The sequence below is a fragment of the Ochotona princeps genome, chromosome 1 (assembly GCF_030435755.1).
Source record: "Ochotona princeps isolate mOchPri1 chromosome 1, mOchPri1.hap1, whole genome shotgun sequence".
In the NCBI taxonomy this organism is placed as follows: Eukaryota; Metazoa; Chordata; class Mammalia; order Lagomorpha; family Ochotonidae; genus Ochotona; species Ochotona princeps.
The window spans coordinates 114,334,203-114,353,069 of record NC_080832.1 but is presented as its reverse complement, the minus strand read 5'-3'; the positions used below and the strand labels follow the sequence as shown (position 1 = coordinate 114,353,069).

Below are 18,867 nucleotides of genomic sequence, written 5' to 3'. Positions count from 1 at the left end.
TTAGAACCAGCTTCCATATGGGATCCTGGGACTGGCAAGGTGAGGACTTTCACCGCAAAGCTACCATTCCGGGCCCTAAAGCACTCTTAATACCTAGATGATCATGCCAGTCCTTTTCAAACAGTTGATGACAAGAGGGAAAAAATGGGAATCAGAGCACAGTCCTGGTTTCCAGATTCCCAGGAAGTTTTCTGGGGAGCAGGAAATAGTCTGAAGAACGTCCAGCAGGGTGCTAGAGAGACAGAGCCCTGGAGCAGAAAAGCCTGGGGAGGGTCCCAACGTGGCGCCAGTTGGTCATGTTGCACAGCGGCAAGTCTACACAAGGAGATTCTAAATGTCCATGAACCACTTTCAGGCAGCAGAGATTGTGAATATGGATGAGGGCTTAAAACTGATTTCCTTTAAAAATATTTATTTACCTACTTACGTATTTTAAAGAGAAAGACAGCAAGACAGAGATTTTTCTATCCCCTAGTCCACACCCCAGTGGCCAGGGCTGGACCAGACTGAATCCAGGAATTTGGAACTCCATCCAGCTCTCCCACATGATAGCAGGGATCAAACACATGGGTCATCATCTTCTGCCTTTCCAGGTGCATCAGCAGGGGCCTGGATTGGAAGTGGAACATCCGGGACTCCAATCAGTAATCCCCTGTGAGATACCAGCATTGCAAGCTATCGTTTAACCCCACTGTGACCCAGTATTGACCTGCTAGTACTTTTCCCACACTCAGGACACTTTGTCTCTTCTTTCAACCCTCCGCCTCCTTGTGGTCCTGTGTAGGGAGCATGTAGGTGGCCCTCTGTTGAGTATTGACTATATGAACATCCGTGGGCTGCATCCTTGGTTTTCTCAGAATCAATCCATTGCAAGTTTGTTCTATTTGGCTCTTGTATCAAATTCACTATAAAAAAGAAAATCTACTGTAATCATGACTCAGTAAAAACAAGCATTGATTTTACACTATTAATAGGCAAACAAAAGTCTTAGCAACAAAAAAAATTTAAAGCAAAAGAATTTTCTGGAGCACACGAATCAATTTATTGTATGCGAGCAGGAACCTCCAATACGTGGGTTACAACATATGTAAAGGTATTAATGAAATGAAAATGTTCATGCCAACAGAATCCCAGTGAGATATGAGGTTGTGGTTTTGAAGACAAGGACGGTTTGCTCCCAATATTTTCCTCTCCCTTTCCAGATCACCGGGGAAAGGACAGTAGGAAAACAAGTTACAGCCAGTTAGGCTTTGAGCTTCCATTATCACTGCAAATTCCAATCTCATTCAACACAGATCCTTGATTACACAGACCTCCATGTCTCCTAAACCAGCAAGTATTCACTGAGGGCCTCTTACAGGTGCCTTCTGAAAAGAGAAGCCAAGTGTGCTATGCACTGCTTATTTTCCTACTTACCGTCCTCATGGTCCTTCCTCCTCCTCAGGCCTACAGCCACAGCAAGAAGCAATACCACAATAATCATCAGAATGGGCCACGACAAAGACAGCCTGGAGTCTGAAATGGAAACCCAGCCTCCCATTAATGAAAGGAGATCAAGATTTTCCTTTTCACCTGAGCAGCTCCCAGGCTAGAGAGGGGTTGAGAACTGGGTCTCTCAGGGATGCCGAGAAAAGATTGTAAGTCTGTGCCCTGCTTTAGTGTTTACTGCTTCCAGACACACACGTGCACATGTGTACACACACACACACACACACAATTTTCTCTTCTCTTTTACAACTATAACACTGTCACAGGAATGACTGAAGAGCCAAAAGAATAAAAATAGCAGTAAAAATAGTAAGGAAAACTCACTTTTTAATTTTTAGAATTCATCTGTTATATTTCATTGAAAGGCAGAGATACAGAGACAGAGATCTCCCATCCACTGGTTCATTCTCCAGGTCAAAACTAGGAGCAAGAACTGAACTTCCTCCCACGTGAGTGTCAGAAACACAACTTCCTGAGCTGTCCTTGCTGCCTCCAGGATACCTTATATCAAGAAGCTAGAAGTGACAGTAGAGGTGGGATTTGAACCCAGGAACTCTAATGGTGAGGTGGGCATCCCAATCAACATCTTAACTACTATGCCAAGTGTGCCACTCTGAACATTAATTACTTTTAAATCCAGAAGAAAAATCACTAGGAGGGAAAAAACAAAAGCAAAGAACTTATATTTATTATTTTCAAATTGAGAGAGTTTTGCAGATAGAATAAAATGGAACTTAGTTATACCCAGGATTAAATATGACTTTAGGGATTTAGAAAGGTCTGTGAGGAGAAAAATCAGAGGACTGGATCCCTAGAGGTCCTGAAGATCAACTTCATAAGAGATAGAGCAGCTGTTTCATGAGAAAGGATAGGTTTTTTAAAAAAAGTAATCATGAATGAATTGCTCTTAATACTTATTTATCAGACCTAAGGGAAAACAAATGGAATCACCAACCTGGAGAAGAAAAAGTAGTCCTCTTCTCCTTGCCCAGAAGGGGGTTGCTGATGCAACAAGACACATTCACAATGATGTTGTTTTCCACCAGTAAAACCGTCTCCACATGGAACAGCCCGTGGCTGCCTTGTGTCAGGGCCTCAGAGAATGCTGGCATCATATTTCCATCTCGGTCCATCCACTGCACCTGGGGCTCGGGGAACCACCCATCCGAAGTGCACTTCAGCTGCTTTCCTCCCTCCTTCATGGTGACCAGTGGGGAGGAGCCCATACCTGGGGAATGAAGATCCAGGGACCAAAGCCTGGCATCTCTGGCCAGTTCAATGGTCAGGCCTATAACTTCACTGTAAGGAAAAGTCGGAGTCGCAGGGTACAAAGAGACTGCAAAGCTTAAGGGGCAATCTACTCCACTTAAGAGTAAATCAGCCTGAACATTTCTCCCAGTGTCGGGAGTTTCTATTTTTTTTTTATTCCTGAATGACACATTAATAATTAAGACACAATTTCATGCCAAATCTTCTTCTTTTGTCCCTGAGAACAAAATCACCGGTGCATGAATGACATGGAACAAGGCATCAGCCACACAGATATGATAAATTATAATAAGAATATTCTCAAAGATCACTGGGATTAACACCATACTGAGAAATCATGAGTCCTGTGTAAAATCAAGGAATAACATTATTAGATGACCCTAAATATATGGTCACTATAAGGACAGATTAAGAAGTGGGCAGGTAATATGCCCATAGAATTAACTTTTGATCCACTTGAGTTTCCAGATCTTCAGGTATCTGTAAAAGTGCTGGAGAACTAAAGGTATCAATATACATTTGGTGATCAATGGACATTAAGAAAATGTCAGGTACCAGAGCGCCCATTGCCAGACTAGCATGTTAACACATCAGGAAGAGATGCTGAACCCAGAGCACATCTCTGAAATCCTTACCTACCACTTTCAGATTCACACTGGCCTCCTGATAGACACCATCTTTTTCAAAAAGGCATCGGTACTGCCCATCATCTGAAATGCTGGTGTTGTGTATCTTCAGGGTCAGTCTGCCCTCTTGGATGGCATCACTCATCAAAGAAGTCCTCTCTGTGTATTCTTCCATCTGCTCTCCAGCCATATCGCTCCCATCCATATAAACATGGACTGCAGGGTAGCGCCTGGATCGGACCCACCTCACCTCCATCCTCTGTGCATTCGCCTTCGGGGACAGGTAACAGGTTATCCCCACATCTTCTCCCACCCTCACAAGGATAGGCTGGGAAGGTCCAATCACCTTTAAAGAAGCTGGTGAATATGGAGACAAAATTTTTTTAAAGATTTATTTATTTTTATTACAAAGTCAGATATACAGAGAGAAGAGCCAGAGAGGAAGATCTTCCCTCTGATGATTCACTCCCCAAGTGACCACAACAGCCAGTGCTGTGCCGATCCGAAGCCGGAAACCAGGAACTTCTTCCAGGTCTCCCACATGGGTGCAGGGTCCTAAAACTTTGGGCCGTCCTCGACTGCTTTCCCAGGCCACAAGCAGAGAGCTGGATGGGAAGTGGAGCTGCCGGGATTAGAACTGGCGCCCATATGGGATCCCGGTGCTTTCAAGGCAAGAACTTTAGCCACTAGGCCATGCCGCCAGGCCCTGGAGACAAAATTTTTAAAACTATTTAAATGGAGCAAATGATGCTATCTTAAGAACATCTGTAGTCTAGAGTGGAGCTCAGGCCTACCTTGTGAAAAGATGGGGTATGATGGGCTCAGGTTAGAGGTCATTCTTGCCCAGGGAAAAACCACCCAAAAAATCACTCACTCACCCTGCCTGTATCTGTTTGGGTTGCAGATCAATACCAAAATAATCCTACAATTAAACCTCACTATTTCTTAATCTGTCTGTGTCTCAGTTTCTTCTTAAAATATAAATTTGTCCTATTATTGTGAAAATCCTGATATTGGGGCAGTTCAGAGAACACAGAATGCAGTGCAGCAATGAAAAAACAAACTCTCCTGGTGTGGGGATTGTCGGTGATGGCTTCCCTGGACCCCAGTTGTGTAACACACCCCGTTCTTCCTGTGGCTATGCCAAGTTAGCTGTACTCTAATTTAAAAATCATTTTCCAGTGAACGTAAGGATGATTTCCTATATGTGAAGATAATTGTGGCAGAAATGCAGACAGAAAGTTGTCGATTCTTTGCACAGAAGTCCACGGCCAAGGACATAATCTCCTCATTACATCATAGCCAAAATCTCTAAGGTATCTTTCTAGAAAAGAAACTTCACTACAAACACAATTCAATATTCCCATTATTCCCGTCTACTTTATCTGTAATGTAACTCTAGTTATTTCTGATGTTTTCTGTATTTTATCCTCCAAATTTCCCTTGAAAAAATATTAGCTCCATTTCATATTTGTTTAATTCTGAAGATGAGGGTAAGAATTAGAAAACGCAAATTGAAGAATAGTTTCTTACTGTTATCCCATCCCCAATTTTTAAATTACTTAATAGAAAACAACATTTCCACACTTCTGCCATCCCTGTGGGGATTTTTCCCCTTGCCCATGATCTGTGGCACAAATCAAATCCCAAATCAGTTTGTCCGGATATAGACATGGTAATGAAGAGCTAACGTTGACTTTAATGGGAAGTAGAGAAAATGAATGCAAGCATGGAGGTCAGCCATTAGAAGCATTGTAGACATACAAAACTCCCATTTCTCCTGAATCCAGAGTTACAAGTAATAAACAAATCCTTAAGTATTGATTACTGATATGTGACAAGATAGGATCTCCTTTAGAGCTGTGCAGAGGTTCCATTTTCTTCACAGTTTACAGCATAGCATTCACACCATTAGTGCTCACATATACTGCTTGGTGTTTAGTATTGGATGCATGTTCTTCAAAGGCCTTCTGAACAGTCACCGGAAAGATTAAATCCTGCCTGGGGTATGAAGTGCACGGAATTGTGAGCAAATCCCCTAGAATTTGGGCATCTTGTCCTCATAGCATCTCTACCTTCAGAAATGTGTGTCCCTCTCTCCAGTTTGCCATGTTAAGTAACCTTGCAGCTATGATATCAGTGCTGGGCACTATAGCAGAGCTCAGGCCAACCTGTTCATTCTAAAGGTGAGAAAAATACAGACTAAAGAGATGCTGAAACTGTGGCTATTACTGAGTTGCTCTCTTAAGTTAGATCGGCAAGAATTATGGCATAGTCACAACTGCTTACAGCTTTCAGCAAATCACATATGCCTATAAAACAGATTGGTCACTGCAAAACGAGACTAAATCTGTTAACTGGTACAACTATGGAGCTGAAACAAAGGGAAAGAGAGAGAGAGAAAAAGAAGGAAGGAAAGAAAGAAAGAGAAAGGGAGAAAGAGAAAAGAAGGAAGGAAGGAGAAAGAAAGGAAGGGTGGGAGGTAGGAAGGAAGGAAGCAAGGAAGGAAAAGAAATGAAAGGGGGAGCAAAGAAAAGATCTCCTACAAAGCATTTAGCATCTTTTCTTGGAACATGGCGTTTCAAACCACAAGTCACTATTTTCACAAACCAATAACATTCCACCACAAAAGGACCTAGAACCGTAGTCCTGGAACTCGTGGAACAGCTGGCATGACCAGCAGCCTCCTGCACAGATTCTTTCTCTGAGCCTCCAACCACGGAGGTAGCACAGAGGTAGCCATGGAGCATGGGAGTCCCTCAGTCACAAGAGCATGCCCACTCTCCATATTCCTGGGCCTCAGCCCTGCTTCTCCAAACTGACAGTAGACAAAATGAAGCTCCATCTTTCCACCTTGCTGCATTATGGGCCCAGAAGTGAGTGCAGCTTGTGAGCAACCCAACAGGAACTTCATTTTATTTCCTGAGTCTCTAAAAGGCATGTGCAGTTAGCTCAGAGAACTCAGGGTTCCTTCTTCACTAAACTCTCCCTGAGACACACAGACTTGATTCCACCTGCCCAAACATTAACTTGACTCCCTAACCTGCACTAACCAGTTCCAGAGCTCAAGGTTTCCATGCAAAGAGGCACATTTGCCATCCCCAGGCAGGTGCAGAGCTGCCTTAGAAGAAGGAGTTTCAGTTGGGGTATCTCTTCTCACAACGTGAAGTTACCTTTGGCCTTCCTGAGGCCCTTCCCTTTATCTTTATGGCCCAGAAGAATCAAAGGTGTCACTCCCAGCTCCAGAAACTGGGGTGTGTTTTCCTGATTTTCCCCAAAAACTTTTACATAGATTATAAGGAAAAAGGAATTCCCAAAGCTCTGCTAACATGAACATCAATGCACATACATTCCTGTGGCAGGTGACTTGATGGAGTTCAGGCATTTATGGGAAGAGGACATACAGGACAGTTTCAGAAGCAACTTGCTGTTCCAGGCTTGGACAAGAGGCCTTGAACAGGAGGGGAAGTGTAGGGTTATGAAGTGGAAACTGAAAGGGGTTGCAACATGTAGTTAATGTTTAAACCACGTATCTTGAGTACAATAAAACAATACCTATAAACCAATTATAAAGCTTCAAAAAAGGCTACAGTCATTGCTCCAGTCAAAGGATCCTAGGCTACACCTAAAAATTTAGCAGCCTCCTCTCACTAAAGATGAGGTCCAGGGTCTGCTGGGTGAGGAACAGGTACAGGATCATGGCACAGCTAGATGAGCTCGAGAGGACAGTGACCTCCAGTTGTGCTGATAGCCCTGCCCCTACACACACTAGGAATGCTTTAAAATGGCCTCCAAGGCTGGCCATCTGTCAGGTGCCATCCCCAAACACTCCAAAGACAGTTCTTCTTCCATGCACAGTGGAAAGGGTGCTTGCTCCCACGGGCATCCATCTGAGGCTCATTGGAGTCACCATGCAGACTACACAATGGGCTAGGTCCTGAAGGAGACCTGTATTCTGCCAGCCCCACTGATAAACTAAGCATCAGATGGTGACCCCACCTTGGCTTCTCATTTGGATCTCAGGGTGTCCCCCTGTCTCACACGCTGTGTCCCCAGTGCCTACCCGGAACATGAGAAAGTCCCACTTACCCATCTCAGTCTGAAGTTTCTCTGGAAAAAGAATGAGAAGTACACATTGAGGAAATTGGTTCGAAAAAAAGGAGAGAAGCTATCCAAAAACATAAAATAAAGCAAGTTCTACATTTCAGAGAGAGGTTCAATATGTAACAAATATGATATGATAGAAAATACTAATTCTTTCCAGGGAATCATCTGGTATTCCAACTGGTTTTCCTTTTCTCTAAACAACAAAAATCCTTACAGCACTGTCACCCAATAATGCTAAGTATTTCTGCAGAGATTTAACTATCATGTGTCAAATATGCATAATTTTGGAAATGCTAAATTATATAAAAACATATGGACATAGATTTAACACCTGTAATTTCAATCAGAGATTACAAACTCAAATATATAGCTATGTTGTATGTATGCATGTGTATGAGTGTGTATGTATATGTGTGTGCATATATATCTATGTATATATAATTTGGCTTCTTTTAGCATTAACATAGAAATTTCATTTTATTTACTTCTTTCTATGAATCATAATAAAATAGTTATCATAATAATAAAATACATATATGTAGACTGCTTCAAAAATCTTAGTCCAGTTATGTTATTCAAAGTCAACAACCTGTGTAATTTGAAATGCCTATTTACCAATAGATGCAATCTTGATAATTAAACAACCACAAAAATTATTTAGAAATACTTTTCATTATTATAGTGATATGCTACATTGAACATGATATTATTACATTGTGTTCCTTTTGTGTTTTTTCCTATTATTAAGAAATATAAAAACTTGTTTCCTCCATTTGATTGTTTTTGCATAATACGAGTTATTGGCACAACACAGCATAGAAAGACATTTCAGAGGAATGAATACAATTTTGCTTTACTTAGAATACTTGTAACTATAAAAAGAAGGCAGACTAACCCTGTGAATATAGAATGAATTAAAACTATCTTTTTGCAAAAACAGATGAAGAGAGGGAAGTGTGGGGTGTCGAGTTGGGGAGGAAGGAAAGTAGGGTAGCCTTCTTGGAACTATACTCATAAGTGCATAATATCTGTTCTCTTTACATTAGTAAGACAATTTTAATCAGTGGAGAAAAAGTCTAGTGTAATGCAGCCAAAATGTAGTTATCTAGTTCAGGGGCAGATATTTTATTGATCTGAACACATATTGCTGATGTGAGGTGTTTCTCCACTATATTACAGGGCAGGCTGTGAACCCCCAAGGAAGAGCACTGACCTGGAAGGGTGATGGTGGCCACCCTCTCCTCACTGACCACAGGGTTGTGGATGATACAGGACGCAGACTCTGGAGAGGCACCCAGCACCAACACGGTGGCTTCCACATAGAACAGGCCATTGGCATCTTGGATGTAGTGCTCAGACAGCGACAGCAACTGCTCTCCCTGACTGTCCTCCCAGCGTACACGGGGCTCTGGGAACCAGCCCTTTGCAGTGCACACAAGCTGGATTCCACCTTCTACAGACCCGTTCATGTGGATTTGAGGGGCAGACCCCAGGCCTGTGGAGAAAAGTCACAGCTATGAGCCCCAAATGATGGAAGGGAAGGGAGTGGGAGCTCATGGGTCAGGGAAGCAGAAAGCAGTCAACATGCTCTTGCACACCAGCTTTAGGTGGTACAGATCCTTCTCACAGAAAAAAAATGCTAATGGATGAGTCAAAGTTGGTGTCACAGCACATAAAGCTGCTGCCTGAGATGCCCACAACCCATGAGGCAGTGCTGGTTTGAGTCGCAGCTACTCTACCCCTCATCCATTATCCAGCTTATATACTGGGAAGCAGTAGATGATGGTTCAAGTGCTTGGGTTCCTGCCATCCAGGTGGGAGACCCAGGTAGAACTTCTGCTTCCAGCCTGGTCCATCCAGAGCTGTTTCATGCACTTGGGGAGTGAAACAGCAGATGCAAAATTTCCCCACCCATCAGTCTGTTTCCAAAAAAATAAGTCTCTGAAAAGTTGCTAATAACTACATGTCTGATATTTCAAATAATGCCCTCCTGCAAGAATTGTCAAAACCATACTACATTTTCCATTTGGAAGAATATTTAGTTAGTGAACTGGCTTTGAAGATGTCAAGTCCGCTTTTTTCAAGTGATACAAGATATGGAGCATTAGGAATGGTTTGATGACTCCAGGGGACTTCTTCAATTGGCAATAATCTTCCTACAGGTTAACGACTTCCTCTCTCCAAAATCGTATGCCTGTTCCAGATACTCACCTGCCACTTTGAGCAGCAGGCTTGCTTCACCAGCATGGCTGCCCTCTTGGAGATGGCACCAGTATTGCCCGTTGTCGGAAGGCCGGATGTTGTGTATCTTCAGAGCCACTCTCCCTTCTGCAATGCCATCATCAATCCACTCCACCCGGCCTCTGTACTCTTCCATCTGCACCTCAATCATCTCAGCTCCATACCCGTATGCAATGATGGGTGTGCTGGGTTCTGAGCGATACCACCGCACCTCTGTGTGTGCCGCAGTCCCGTTGGGAAGGCGCTGGCAGGTTAATAGGGCATCTTCCCCCACCAAGGCCAGAAGAACATGGGAAGAGCCCATCACTCGGAAGTCATCTACAAAATGGTACAAAAGAAGAACCAGTGAGGTACCACCTAACGCCAGTAAGACTGGCCCACATGAATAAAAGCACCAACAACACTTGTTGGCGAGGTTGCGGGGAAAAGGGATCCCTACTCCACTGCTGGTGGGGCTGCAGGCTGGTACAGCCTCTATGGAAATCAGTATGGAGAATATTCAAGCAACTCAAATTCAACATACCGTATGATCCAGCAATAGCACTCCTAGGAATATATCCAGAACAATTGTTTTATGAGAAACCAACATGCACTCCTATGTTCATAGCAGCACAATCAGTAATTGCAAAAACATGGAAGCAACCAAAATGCCCATCAACAGAGGATTGGATAAGAAAGCTATGGTTCATCTACTCCATGGAATACTACTCAGCTATTAAAAAAAAACAAAATGCAGTTCTTTGTGGCCAAATGGGCCAAACTGGAAACCATAATGCTAAGGGAAATGAGCCAATCCCAAAAGGTTAAATACCACATGTTTGCCTTAATTTAAGATGATATGATGTTATGTATAACATGTTATGTTTTGAATGTTATATGTTGTGTATAAACTAAAATTGAAGTGTAGGTGAGGTGGTCACAGAAGGTGGCTGGGAACTCGCATTTACTTTTAACATATTGGTTACTCATTACTATGTCAATTAATTCCATAGTGATGTAAATTTTTGCTGATGGTATGTTGGAGCTTTCAATTGACTGGGATGATACTCTGCTGGCTCTGTCTTCAGACCAGAGAGGGTATACCTAAGAAGCCGTTGAACTTGACTGGACAATAAGATGCTAGACTCTATGTTTGGTATATGCTTGCAATGGGGGAATCTCAACTGAACTTGAACTGTGGTTATGCAACAAGGTGGAGGAATCCACCATGGTGGGAGGGTATGGGGAGGGGTGGGGAGAATCCAAGTACCTATGTAACTGTGTCACATAATACAATGTAATTAATGAAGTAAAAATAATAAATAATTAAAAGAAAAAAAAAAAGAATGAGAACCAAGGAACATCAACCAGAGAACCGGTGTATTTGCTCCAGGGTGTCCCACCAGGAAAACAGGGTTTTAAGCTCAGTGGTTCAGAGAATTCTATCTTGGGCATGTATGATGCACTTGTTTGTTATAAAGATAATTTTGTGTAGTGAGAGTAGACTAAGTTCAAAAATGTGATCCCAAGTGCCAAGTCTGTCAATCACCTTCTACATACTTTGGGGCACACCTATTATTCTCAGTGAAAATGGGATATTTGGGGTCTAATGTCATCTTATCTGGGTTATTTTTATTCTCAAGCAAATGAACATGCAAGTTTATTTTTAGTTGAAATCTGGTGATTAACATTTGAATTATTTTTCCTAAAATTAGGTAAGAACTACATTGATTAGATTTTCACCTTTGAGGATGATTACTGTCCTGTGCGAGGCTTTAACATGCACAGACATTCTTCCTATCACAAGGGCAGAGAAACCAAGGCATATGATGCTCACCTGACTTCCCCAGGGTAACACAGCTGGAAGAGGAGGAGTCCATTTTCAGAACTCAGATGCTTTAGGCACTGGACCTACACTCTGGTTTTCAGAGGTTAGAACTCTGCCTGGGACTGGATCACCAGGGCATTGCCACATACAGAAAAGGGAAGAGGGGAATCATACCTGACCGTCTCAGCGTGAGCAGGATGAAGAAGAAGGAGGCAATGGTACCAGGCACGCTATATCCTAAGATATCGACCATCCTGCCTGCAACCAACACACGATAATGAGACCCAGCAACCCTGGAAACTTCTAAAGGCTATGCAGTCTGAACAAGGCTCCAGCATCACCCTTCCCCAGTCAAACATGGAAACAGACAGGGAAATAAACCCCTCTGAATGATTATTGAGCACATCTGGCTCCTTACTTAATGTGTTGTTACACTCCCAGTGTGTTTCAGACCTTATGATTGAAATGAAGAGCTAAGGGCCAATCCCAGTATAAAACAAACATACAACAAACACTGCTACTCCCCAGGGTCTGTCCATCATAAGCATAGGGAAGTTGCAGAACAAGATTCAAACTTGGCTTTCCATCCTCCTCCCAGCACTTGCTGCAATGTCTTTCTCACTAAGCTCCCGAGGTGTGGCAGCAGAGACACTGTGTCTGAGGGCTGCAGCCAGGAGCCTGGGGCATGGAACTCTGACAAGTGAAAGAAAGAGTCATGGGAAGTGCTGTGGAATGCAGCCAGCAGGATGAGTAGAGAGGCCTCTCAATGAAATGTGGGGATGAAGAAAAGAAATGATCCACTGGTAGAGATTGGCAAATCCCCCAAGTTGATGATACCAATGTAATTGAAATATTCAACACATCTCGGGCTGGCACAAAGTGTTTCAGGCTAATCCTCCTTCTGCAGGGAGCCATCATCCCATATGATTGTCCAGGCTGTTCCACTTCTGATCCAGCTCCCAGCTATGGCCTTGGAAAGCAGTATAGGGTGAATCAAGCCCTTAGGACCCCGCACCCATGTGGAAGACCCCAAAGGAGCTCCTGGCTCCCAGCTTCAGACCCTAACTCTGGCCATTGCACTCGCTCATTTGGGGCATGAGCCAGCAGACAGAAGATCTCTCTCTCTCTCTCTCTCTCTCTAGCTCTGCCTTTCAAATAAATAAGAACATCTTGAAAAAACACTCTGCTCAGCTGAAAGTTTCGAACTTCCAAGATAAAGGCAGCTTTCATGTTGATTTAATGTTGAAACATTAAAAATTCAGAGTAAAAGAAACTTTAAAACCTGTGGTATTTGTTGTGATGAGTATTTATAAAATAAAAACTTTTGTTGCACCAAGTATACAATACTAGGTCCATTACTATCCAGTGTATAATGTCAGTTATGGAACAGAAGAAAAATTGAACAGTCTAACAGGGAAATTATGAAACAAGCACTTTAGGAGATTGGTATTACTCTATATGCTTTGTAAAAATGCATGTTCTAATTTGAGATATCACTAAGAAAACAGGTACCCAGTCACAAAGTCTAAAAGAGTGCTAAAATATTTTTATATAAAATGAGACTGAGTATCAGGCACTAGGTATATCAACTAAGACATTGCTAGGGCCTTCTGTAGCCCATACTGGAGAGCTTAGCTTTCAGGCCTGACTGCTTCTGGTCTAGCTTTCTGCTAATGTCTCTAGTGTCTGCCACCCACATGGGAGACCCAGACTGAGTTCCAGGCTCTTAGCTGTAACCTAGCCCAGTCCAAGCTATAGAGGATATCTGCAGAGTGAACCAGCAGATGGAAGCACGCTCTCTCTCTCCCTCTCTTTCTCTCTCTCTTTCTCTCTACCTCTCTCTTTCTCTATCCCTATCTGTATCTCTCTCTTTCATCTGGTTTTCTCTAGTAATCAGAGAAGATTTGTAAAAAGTGGAAAGGTGAGAACAGCTGCCTGGGTCCAGGGTCCTCAGTGGGAAGGGGGTATCCACAGCCCTGGGGGACATCTGCATTGTAGGGGGAGACATATTGGATAATCATAGCTTGGGAGCAGGTGGGGAGCTTTATTAGGTAGAAGCCAGAATGCTCTCAATGATCCTATAAAGCCTGACAACTCCCACATCCAGTTGAACCACGCACACTGAAGACCAGGGACAAGCTGACCACAGGCTGTCAGCCACCAGCTAAAAATCACTGGTTCTGCTTCTATCTGTATGTAACTGGACTTAGATGCCAAACATTAAATTCAAGCTTTCTAGTTACAAACTCATGTTTCCCATGTACACGTAGATGCAGAAACTTGTACCAATGCTATTAATGTAGAATAGGGTAAACTTTAATATTGCCATGCTCTGTGAGCTGAGACAAGCATTCACCATCAGATCGCCACAGTTCCCCATTTCCCTTAATTTTCTGGGTGAAGTGTAGTGTACAGGTAGCACAGTAAGTGAGGGGTTGGTGCAGAGGTACAAGGTGAATATCAATGCAGAGTCCCAAGGCCTGTGTCTATGTTGTTAAAAATCCACGTCAAAGAAAATTACAAATTACCACTTATACTGAGCTCTTAGAATTTAAGAAAAAACCTAGAACGTTAAGCCCCCAAAATGCTAAGTAGCCACAATAGCTGATTAGTGAGAATGAATCCACTGAGTTTTATGAAATTTGGAGCTTACACACCTGTACAAACTTTTAAAATGACTTTAGAATAACACACTTCTATCAAGAGAAAGCAAAATATGTGTGTAGGAGACGAGGTGGATTGGTTTCTGTTCTCATGATCTTGCTCCTCCCTCTTAGCTTCTGAAGCTCTCCTCTGTGGAAGTGTCAGTCATTGCTAACCTCACCACGAGTGTACCACGTGACAGACAAGCATGTCCAGGCTGCAGGACAAGAACCCAGAGTCATTCATGACCAAGGAACAACGGGATCACGCTAGCCTGACTTCCTTCTGGTGCCCCTTCCTCACCCAGCCTGCTTCACAGGAATGCTGGGCAGATACGGTGAGCTACAGACTATGGAAGGTGCAGTGAGGTATTCTAGCAGAGAGCCCGGTGCTCTGTCAGGACATTGCCCTGTTCCTGCCTGAAAGCCCCACTTCTGCTTCTTGGTTCTCTGCCCCCAGGCCCCACCTCAACTGCAAACCCAGGGGTTTGCAGACCACTCACGTGCCAGCTCCTTGTAGCATGGAACCTGGAGCTGCTTGCTGACTCTTCTAATCTCGCACCTCACTGCAGGTGTTCAAGGTGGACTGGGGCTGAGGGTGGGGGCGGTGACAGGCTTCCCGGGCTTTGGATGAAAGGAGGACCCATGCTGTCCAGTCCCTCCCATGCTGACTGCGAGCCAAATCCTGGGGCAAATTCCAGTCAGATCAGTGCAGAGCCTCCTGGTAGCACAGTGGGTCAGAAGTGAAACTCGTATGAGGACTGACTAGTGGACTTTGAGTTCAGCCCTGAGCTCTTCAGACCTGCAGAAGGACATGTGGGATTGTGATTTCCTCCCACTGCCCACAGCGGCAGGGGCTCCCACTGACCCCTGACTGGCACCCATCTGTGCCACGGCCACTCAGAGCCTCTCACACACCTGGCACTTCACACAGGTGTGTGTCTTCATTCACCCTTACAGCCTCTCACTCACCTGGCACCTGACACAGGTATGTGTCTTCATCTACCCTCAGAGCCTCTCACACACATGGCACCTGACACAGGTGTGTGTCTTCATGCACCCTTCCCTTCCTTTCTACACATCAGATTCCCACCTAGTGCCAAGTTCCCACAGCAGTGTGACATCTATAGTCCTGTACAGCTGGAAGCAACAGTGAATATCAAGTAGAAGTACAAGTCCAGGTGTTACTTCCTCCATGGTCCGACCTCAGTGCCCACACCCACACACCCACAGTAGTTTATGAGCTGCTTTAGTGCCTATTTCCTTTGCTTTGTTACCTTCCTTTGCTGAGTAATAAAGGATTTAACCAATGTCAGATATCCAATAGCTTTTCAGTATAAATTAAGGTAAAAAAGTATAATGACAAACACTTTTTTCCATGTTATTTAAGCCAAGTGTTCTATTACATGCCTTTTAAAAAAAGATATATTTTTATTGGAAAGGAAGAGTTACAGACCAAGAAGGAGAAACAGTGAGATAAGACATAAGATAGAGTGCTTCCCTCCACTGGTTCACTCCCCTAACGATTGCAACAGCCAGAGCAGAGCTGATCTAAAGCCAGGAGCCAGGATCTTCTTCTGGGTCTCCCATTTAGGTACAGGGGATCAAGGATTTGGGCCTTCCTCTGCTGCTTTCTCAAGCCTTAAGCAGGGAGATAGATTGAAGTACAGTGGCCAGGGCACAAACCATGGCTCATATGGGATGCTGGCACCACAGCAGAGGATTAGTTTGATACACCACTGCATCAGCCTGCTGGCACATGCCTTACAAGTCTGTTTTAATTAAAATGCAGGGTGATAGATTTTCATAATTTTAAGAGTTCTCTTGAGTAAGATTTAACTTAAGTTTCAATTTTAGTGTAATAATATAAGAATACACCACACTATGGAATTACAAGGTTTGCAATGTCTTTCACTCCCCTACTATGATCAGCCCTCATGTGGACCATTTGAGGTCGCTGTCCTCAGTGTAAGGAATTCTTACTGAATCCTCTGGGGAGAGTGGAGGACTTGAAAAGGAGAAAAAACTCGATGAGCTCTGATGAGGAGGTGTCTTGCAAGACTGTCTCTTAGTTACAATCAGAGCAGGGAGAAGGTCTGTTCTCCCTCCCCTTCTGCCCCCCAACCCCTTACAATGATGTGGAAGAATCGCCACAAAGGGAACCTCCTCCATGGCAGGAAGATGTGGAACATGGAAGAAACTGAGATGTTATTGAGATGAAGTTGTAGTCCAGAGCGCTGCCCTGGGATGCAACAACCAGGAAAGGGCACTGTGTCTACAGCGGTCAGTGTTAGCACTGTGACCAGGACAGTGAGGGACAGGGAGCACCAGAAAGTGGTACACTCAGTGAGAGCCAGTCCTAGGAGGACATCGCTGTGACCAGGACATGGACAGGCAGGGAGCATCACGAGGTGGCAAGTTCAGTGAGAGCTGGTGCTTATAACAGTCTGCTCCTCCTCCCACCTCAGAACCGGGAAAAGACCCTGGCAATGTGGGGCTGTCTTCAACAGGCTGCAACAGCCACTGAGTGGCTTGTTAAAAAGAGACACACTAATGAGACTCAACACAGCCAACTGGGCACTCAGTGCAGGAGAATCCCTGAGCAGTACTCCTTTTACGAGCCAAGAAAATCCACACTCACATCCTGTCCCTCCTCACAGTTCTAGTTTCCCACTCAAAGGCACATTTCCAAATATAAGATGGTTCCAGTAGTAAGTCATACCCCTCTTCTGGTCATGAAATAGGTGCTCAAGACTCTTTTTTAATTTGAAGATTTATTTATTTTAATTGGAAAGCCAGATCAGTTTACAGAGAGAAGGATAGACAAAGACAAAGATCTTCCATCCACTGGTTCACCCCTCAAATGTCTGCATTGACCTTAGCCAAGCTGGTCTGAAGCCAGGGGCTTCTTCCAGATTTCCCAGGTGAGTGCACAGTCCCAAGGCTTTAGGCCATCCTTGACTGCTTTCCCAGGCCACCAGGAAGCAGCTGAAAAGGAAGTTGAAAAGTCAGGCCACAAACCAGCACCCAAATGAGATCCCAGTGCTTGCAAGGCAAGGATTTAGCCACTGAGCCATCCTGTCAGGCCACCAAAATTTCTATTTAAACGAGAGTGCTTTCATCACGCCCCAAATGGCTGCAACAACCAACGGAGTTGATTTGAAGCCAGGAGCCAGAAACTTCCTCCAGGTCTCCCACGTGCAGTAGCCCAGGACCTGACTCATTTTCCTCTGCTATCCCAAGCCACAGCAGGGAGCTGGATTGGAAGTAGAAAAGCCAGGACTTGTACCAGCACCCATATAACATGCTAGCACATGCAAGGTAAGAATTTCGCCACTGAGCCATCACGCCAGGTCCAACCATCCTGATTTTGACACAGAAGGCTTAAAGAAGCACTCAGCCACCACACCCCCTACATTTGCTCTCTGCGGTGGTCCTGCCTTGAGGTTCTTTGCCTTGGGTTGCCAATGCTGCTAAGAAGCCAACTCCACAGAATGGCAGTCAAGCAGCCTGCTGCAGTTTCGAATGTCACCGGTAGATGACACGTTTCTTCAAGTAACCAAGGAGGGTCCGTGACCTCAGAGGGACTGCTACTGTGTTGTAAAACGTCCCACTTCTTCCTATCTTTTCCTTACTCAAGCAGCGTTCTTGGTAGTTGAGGGCCAAAGGAAAGTGTTTCTGCTGAATATGCTTCAGTCTCTCCCAGTGGGAGGATTAGGGGCAGTGGCAGAGAGGAGGGATGGAGCAGAGATTCACTTTTGGTTACCCTACTTGCTCACCAGATGCTCTTAAAGAAGAAAATCTTAAAGTTGTAGATCTGAGCCTCCACATCATTTGCAGCTTTAAGAACAGACTAAAATTTGGAGTAACTCAGTGACCAACGGAAGCACAGAAACCGTTATGGGCTGCACTGGGAGGAGGTGGTGAAGCGTTCCTTGCAGGCTCCTGGGAAGGGGAAGCGACCTGAAGAAATGGGGGACAGTGCTCTCTTACGCAACGGACAAAGTTTATTTCCAGGGTTTCAGTTCTTATACACGTAGTAAAACAATAGTTCAGACATAACTCAGAATTGGGAACAGAGAGTACAAAGACAACTTGGTCAAAGCATTATTGAAACAGGGAATAGATAGAGTACTGTCTGTCCTTGGTAGACTAGATAGAGCACAGATGTCCACCTGTCTTCAAGGACCCAGTGGGGGCAGGAGCACACGGTGGGTGAGAGGCCTTCCGCCTTCTCTTTCCTGGAACCTCTTCTCAACAGGGTCCCACAGCCTCCACTGTCCCGCTTTCCTACGGGCTATGTTCTGAACATCCTTTACGGGAAATAAGTTTTCAACATCAGAGAAAAGACATGCCTGCATTATGATTTCCACACACCACACACAACCCACCTTGAACCAAACATAGCGAGAAAAGCATTACACTGGACATGCATTGACTTTTTGCTTGCCATCCCCCAAACAACACAGCAGAACTACCATTTGGATAAACCTTCCACGGCATTAGACGTCAGAAATAATCCAGGCACAATTTAAAGTTGGGAGGATATGTGCTGATTTCATGTGATTCTAATGCCATGTGCTACAAGAAACCTGAGCATTCTCAACTGCCCATTCGTGGTCTGTGGGTTGTGCTGTGGGCACATAGAGAGCAAAGAGAAATTAACAGATTCACAGAAGGAGAAAAG

The 18,867-nt window shown here is 44.2% G+C and overlaps 1 protein-coding gene across 4 annotated transcripts; it reads right to left on the bottom strand.

Annotated features, from left to right (window-relative positions):
- Window positions 1-480: 480 nt before the first annotated feature.
- Window positions 481-15,309, bottom strand: BTNL2 (butyrophilin like 2). 4 transcript variants are annotated; one of them, XM_058664884.1, is made up of 10 exons: window positions 15,207-15,309; window positions 14,684-14,901; window positions 11,713-11,796; window positions 9,702-10,049; window positions 8,704-8,985; window positions 7,473-7,493; window positions 3,393-3,740; window positions 2,444-2,716; window positions 1,417-1,515; window positions 481-905 (listed from the first exon to the last, which is right to left on the bottom strand). In XM_058664884.1, exons 3-10 carry the CDS (start codon window positions 11,789-11,791, stop codon window positions 676-678), a joined length of 1,680 nt encoding a protein of 559 aa, XP_058520867.1. In that variant the 5' UTR covers window positions 11,792-11,796; window positions 14,684-14,901; window positions 15,207-15,309; the 3' UTR covers window positions 481-675. The 4 variants fall into 4 exon arrangements, with proteins under 4 accessions (XP_058520867.1, XP_058520876.1, XP_058520879.1 ...); XM_058664893.1 differs by lacking the exon at window positions 15,207-15,309 and adding an exon at window positions 15,153-15,171; XM_058664899.1 differs by having other exon boundaries at window positions 735-905; window positions 1,413-1,515; window positions 15,207-15,306.
- Between the last annotated feature and the right edge of the window lie 3,558 nt (window positions 15,310-18,867).

Bases quoted from the DNA above. Each gene is read 5' to 3' on its own strand.
- BTNL2 (XM_058664884.1), bottom strand. From the start codon at position 11,791: ATGGTCGATATCTTAGGATATAGCGTGCCTGGTACCATTGCCTCCTTC. The intron at 2,717-3,392 runs GTAAGGATTTCA...TTCATTCCCCAG, and splicing joins TGTGAATCTGAAAGTGGTAG to GTATGGGCTCCTCCCCACTG. The intron at 906-1,416 runs GTAAGTAGGAAA...TCTTTTTTATAG, and splicing joins GAGGAAGGACCATGAGGACG to TGAATTTGATACAAGAGCCA.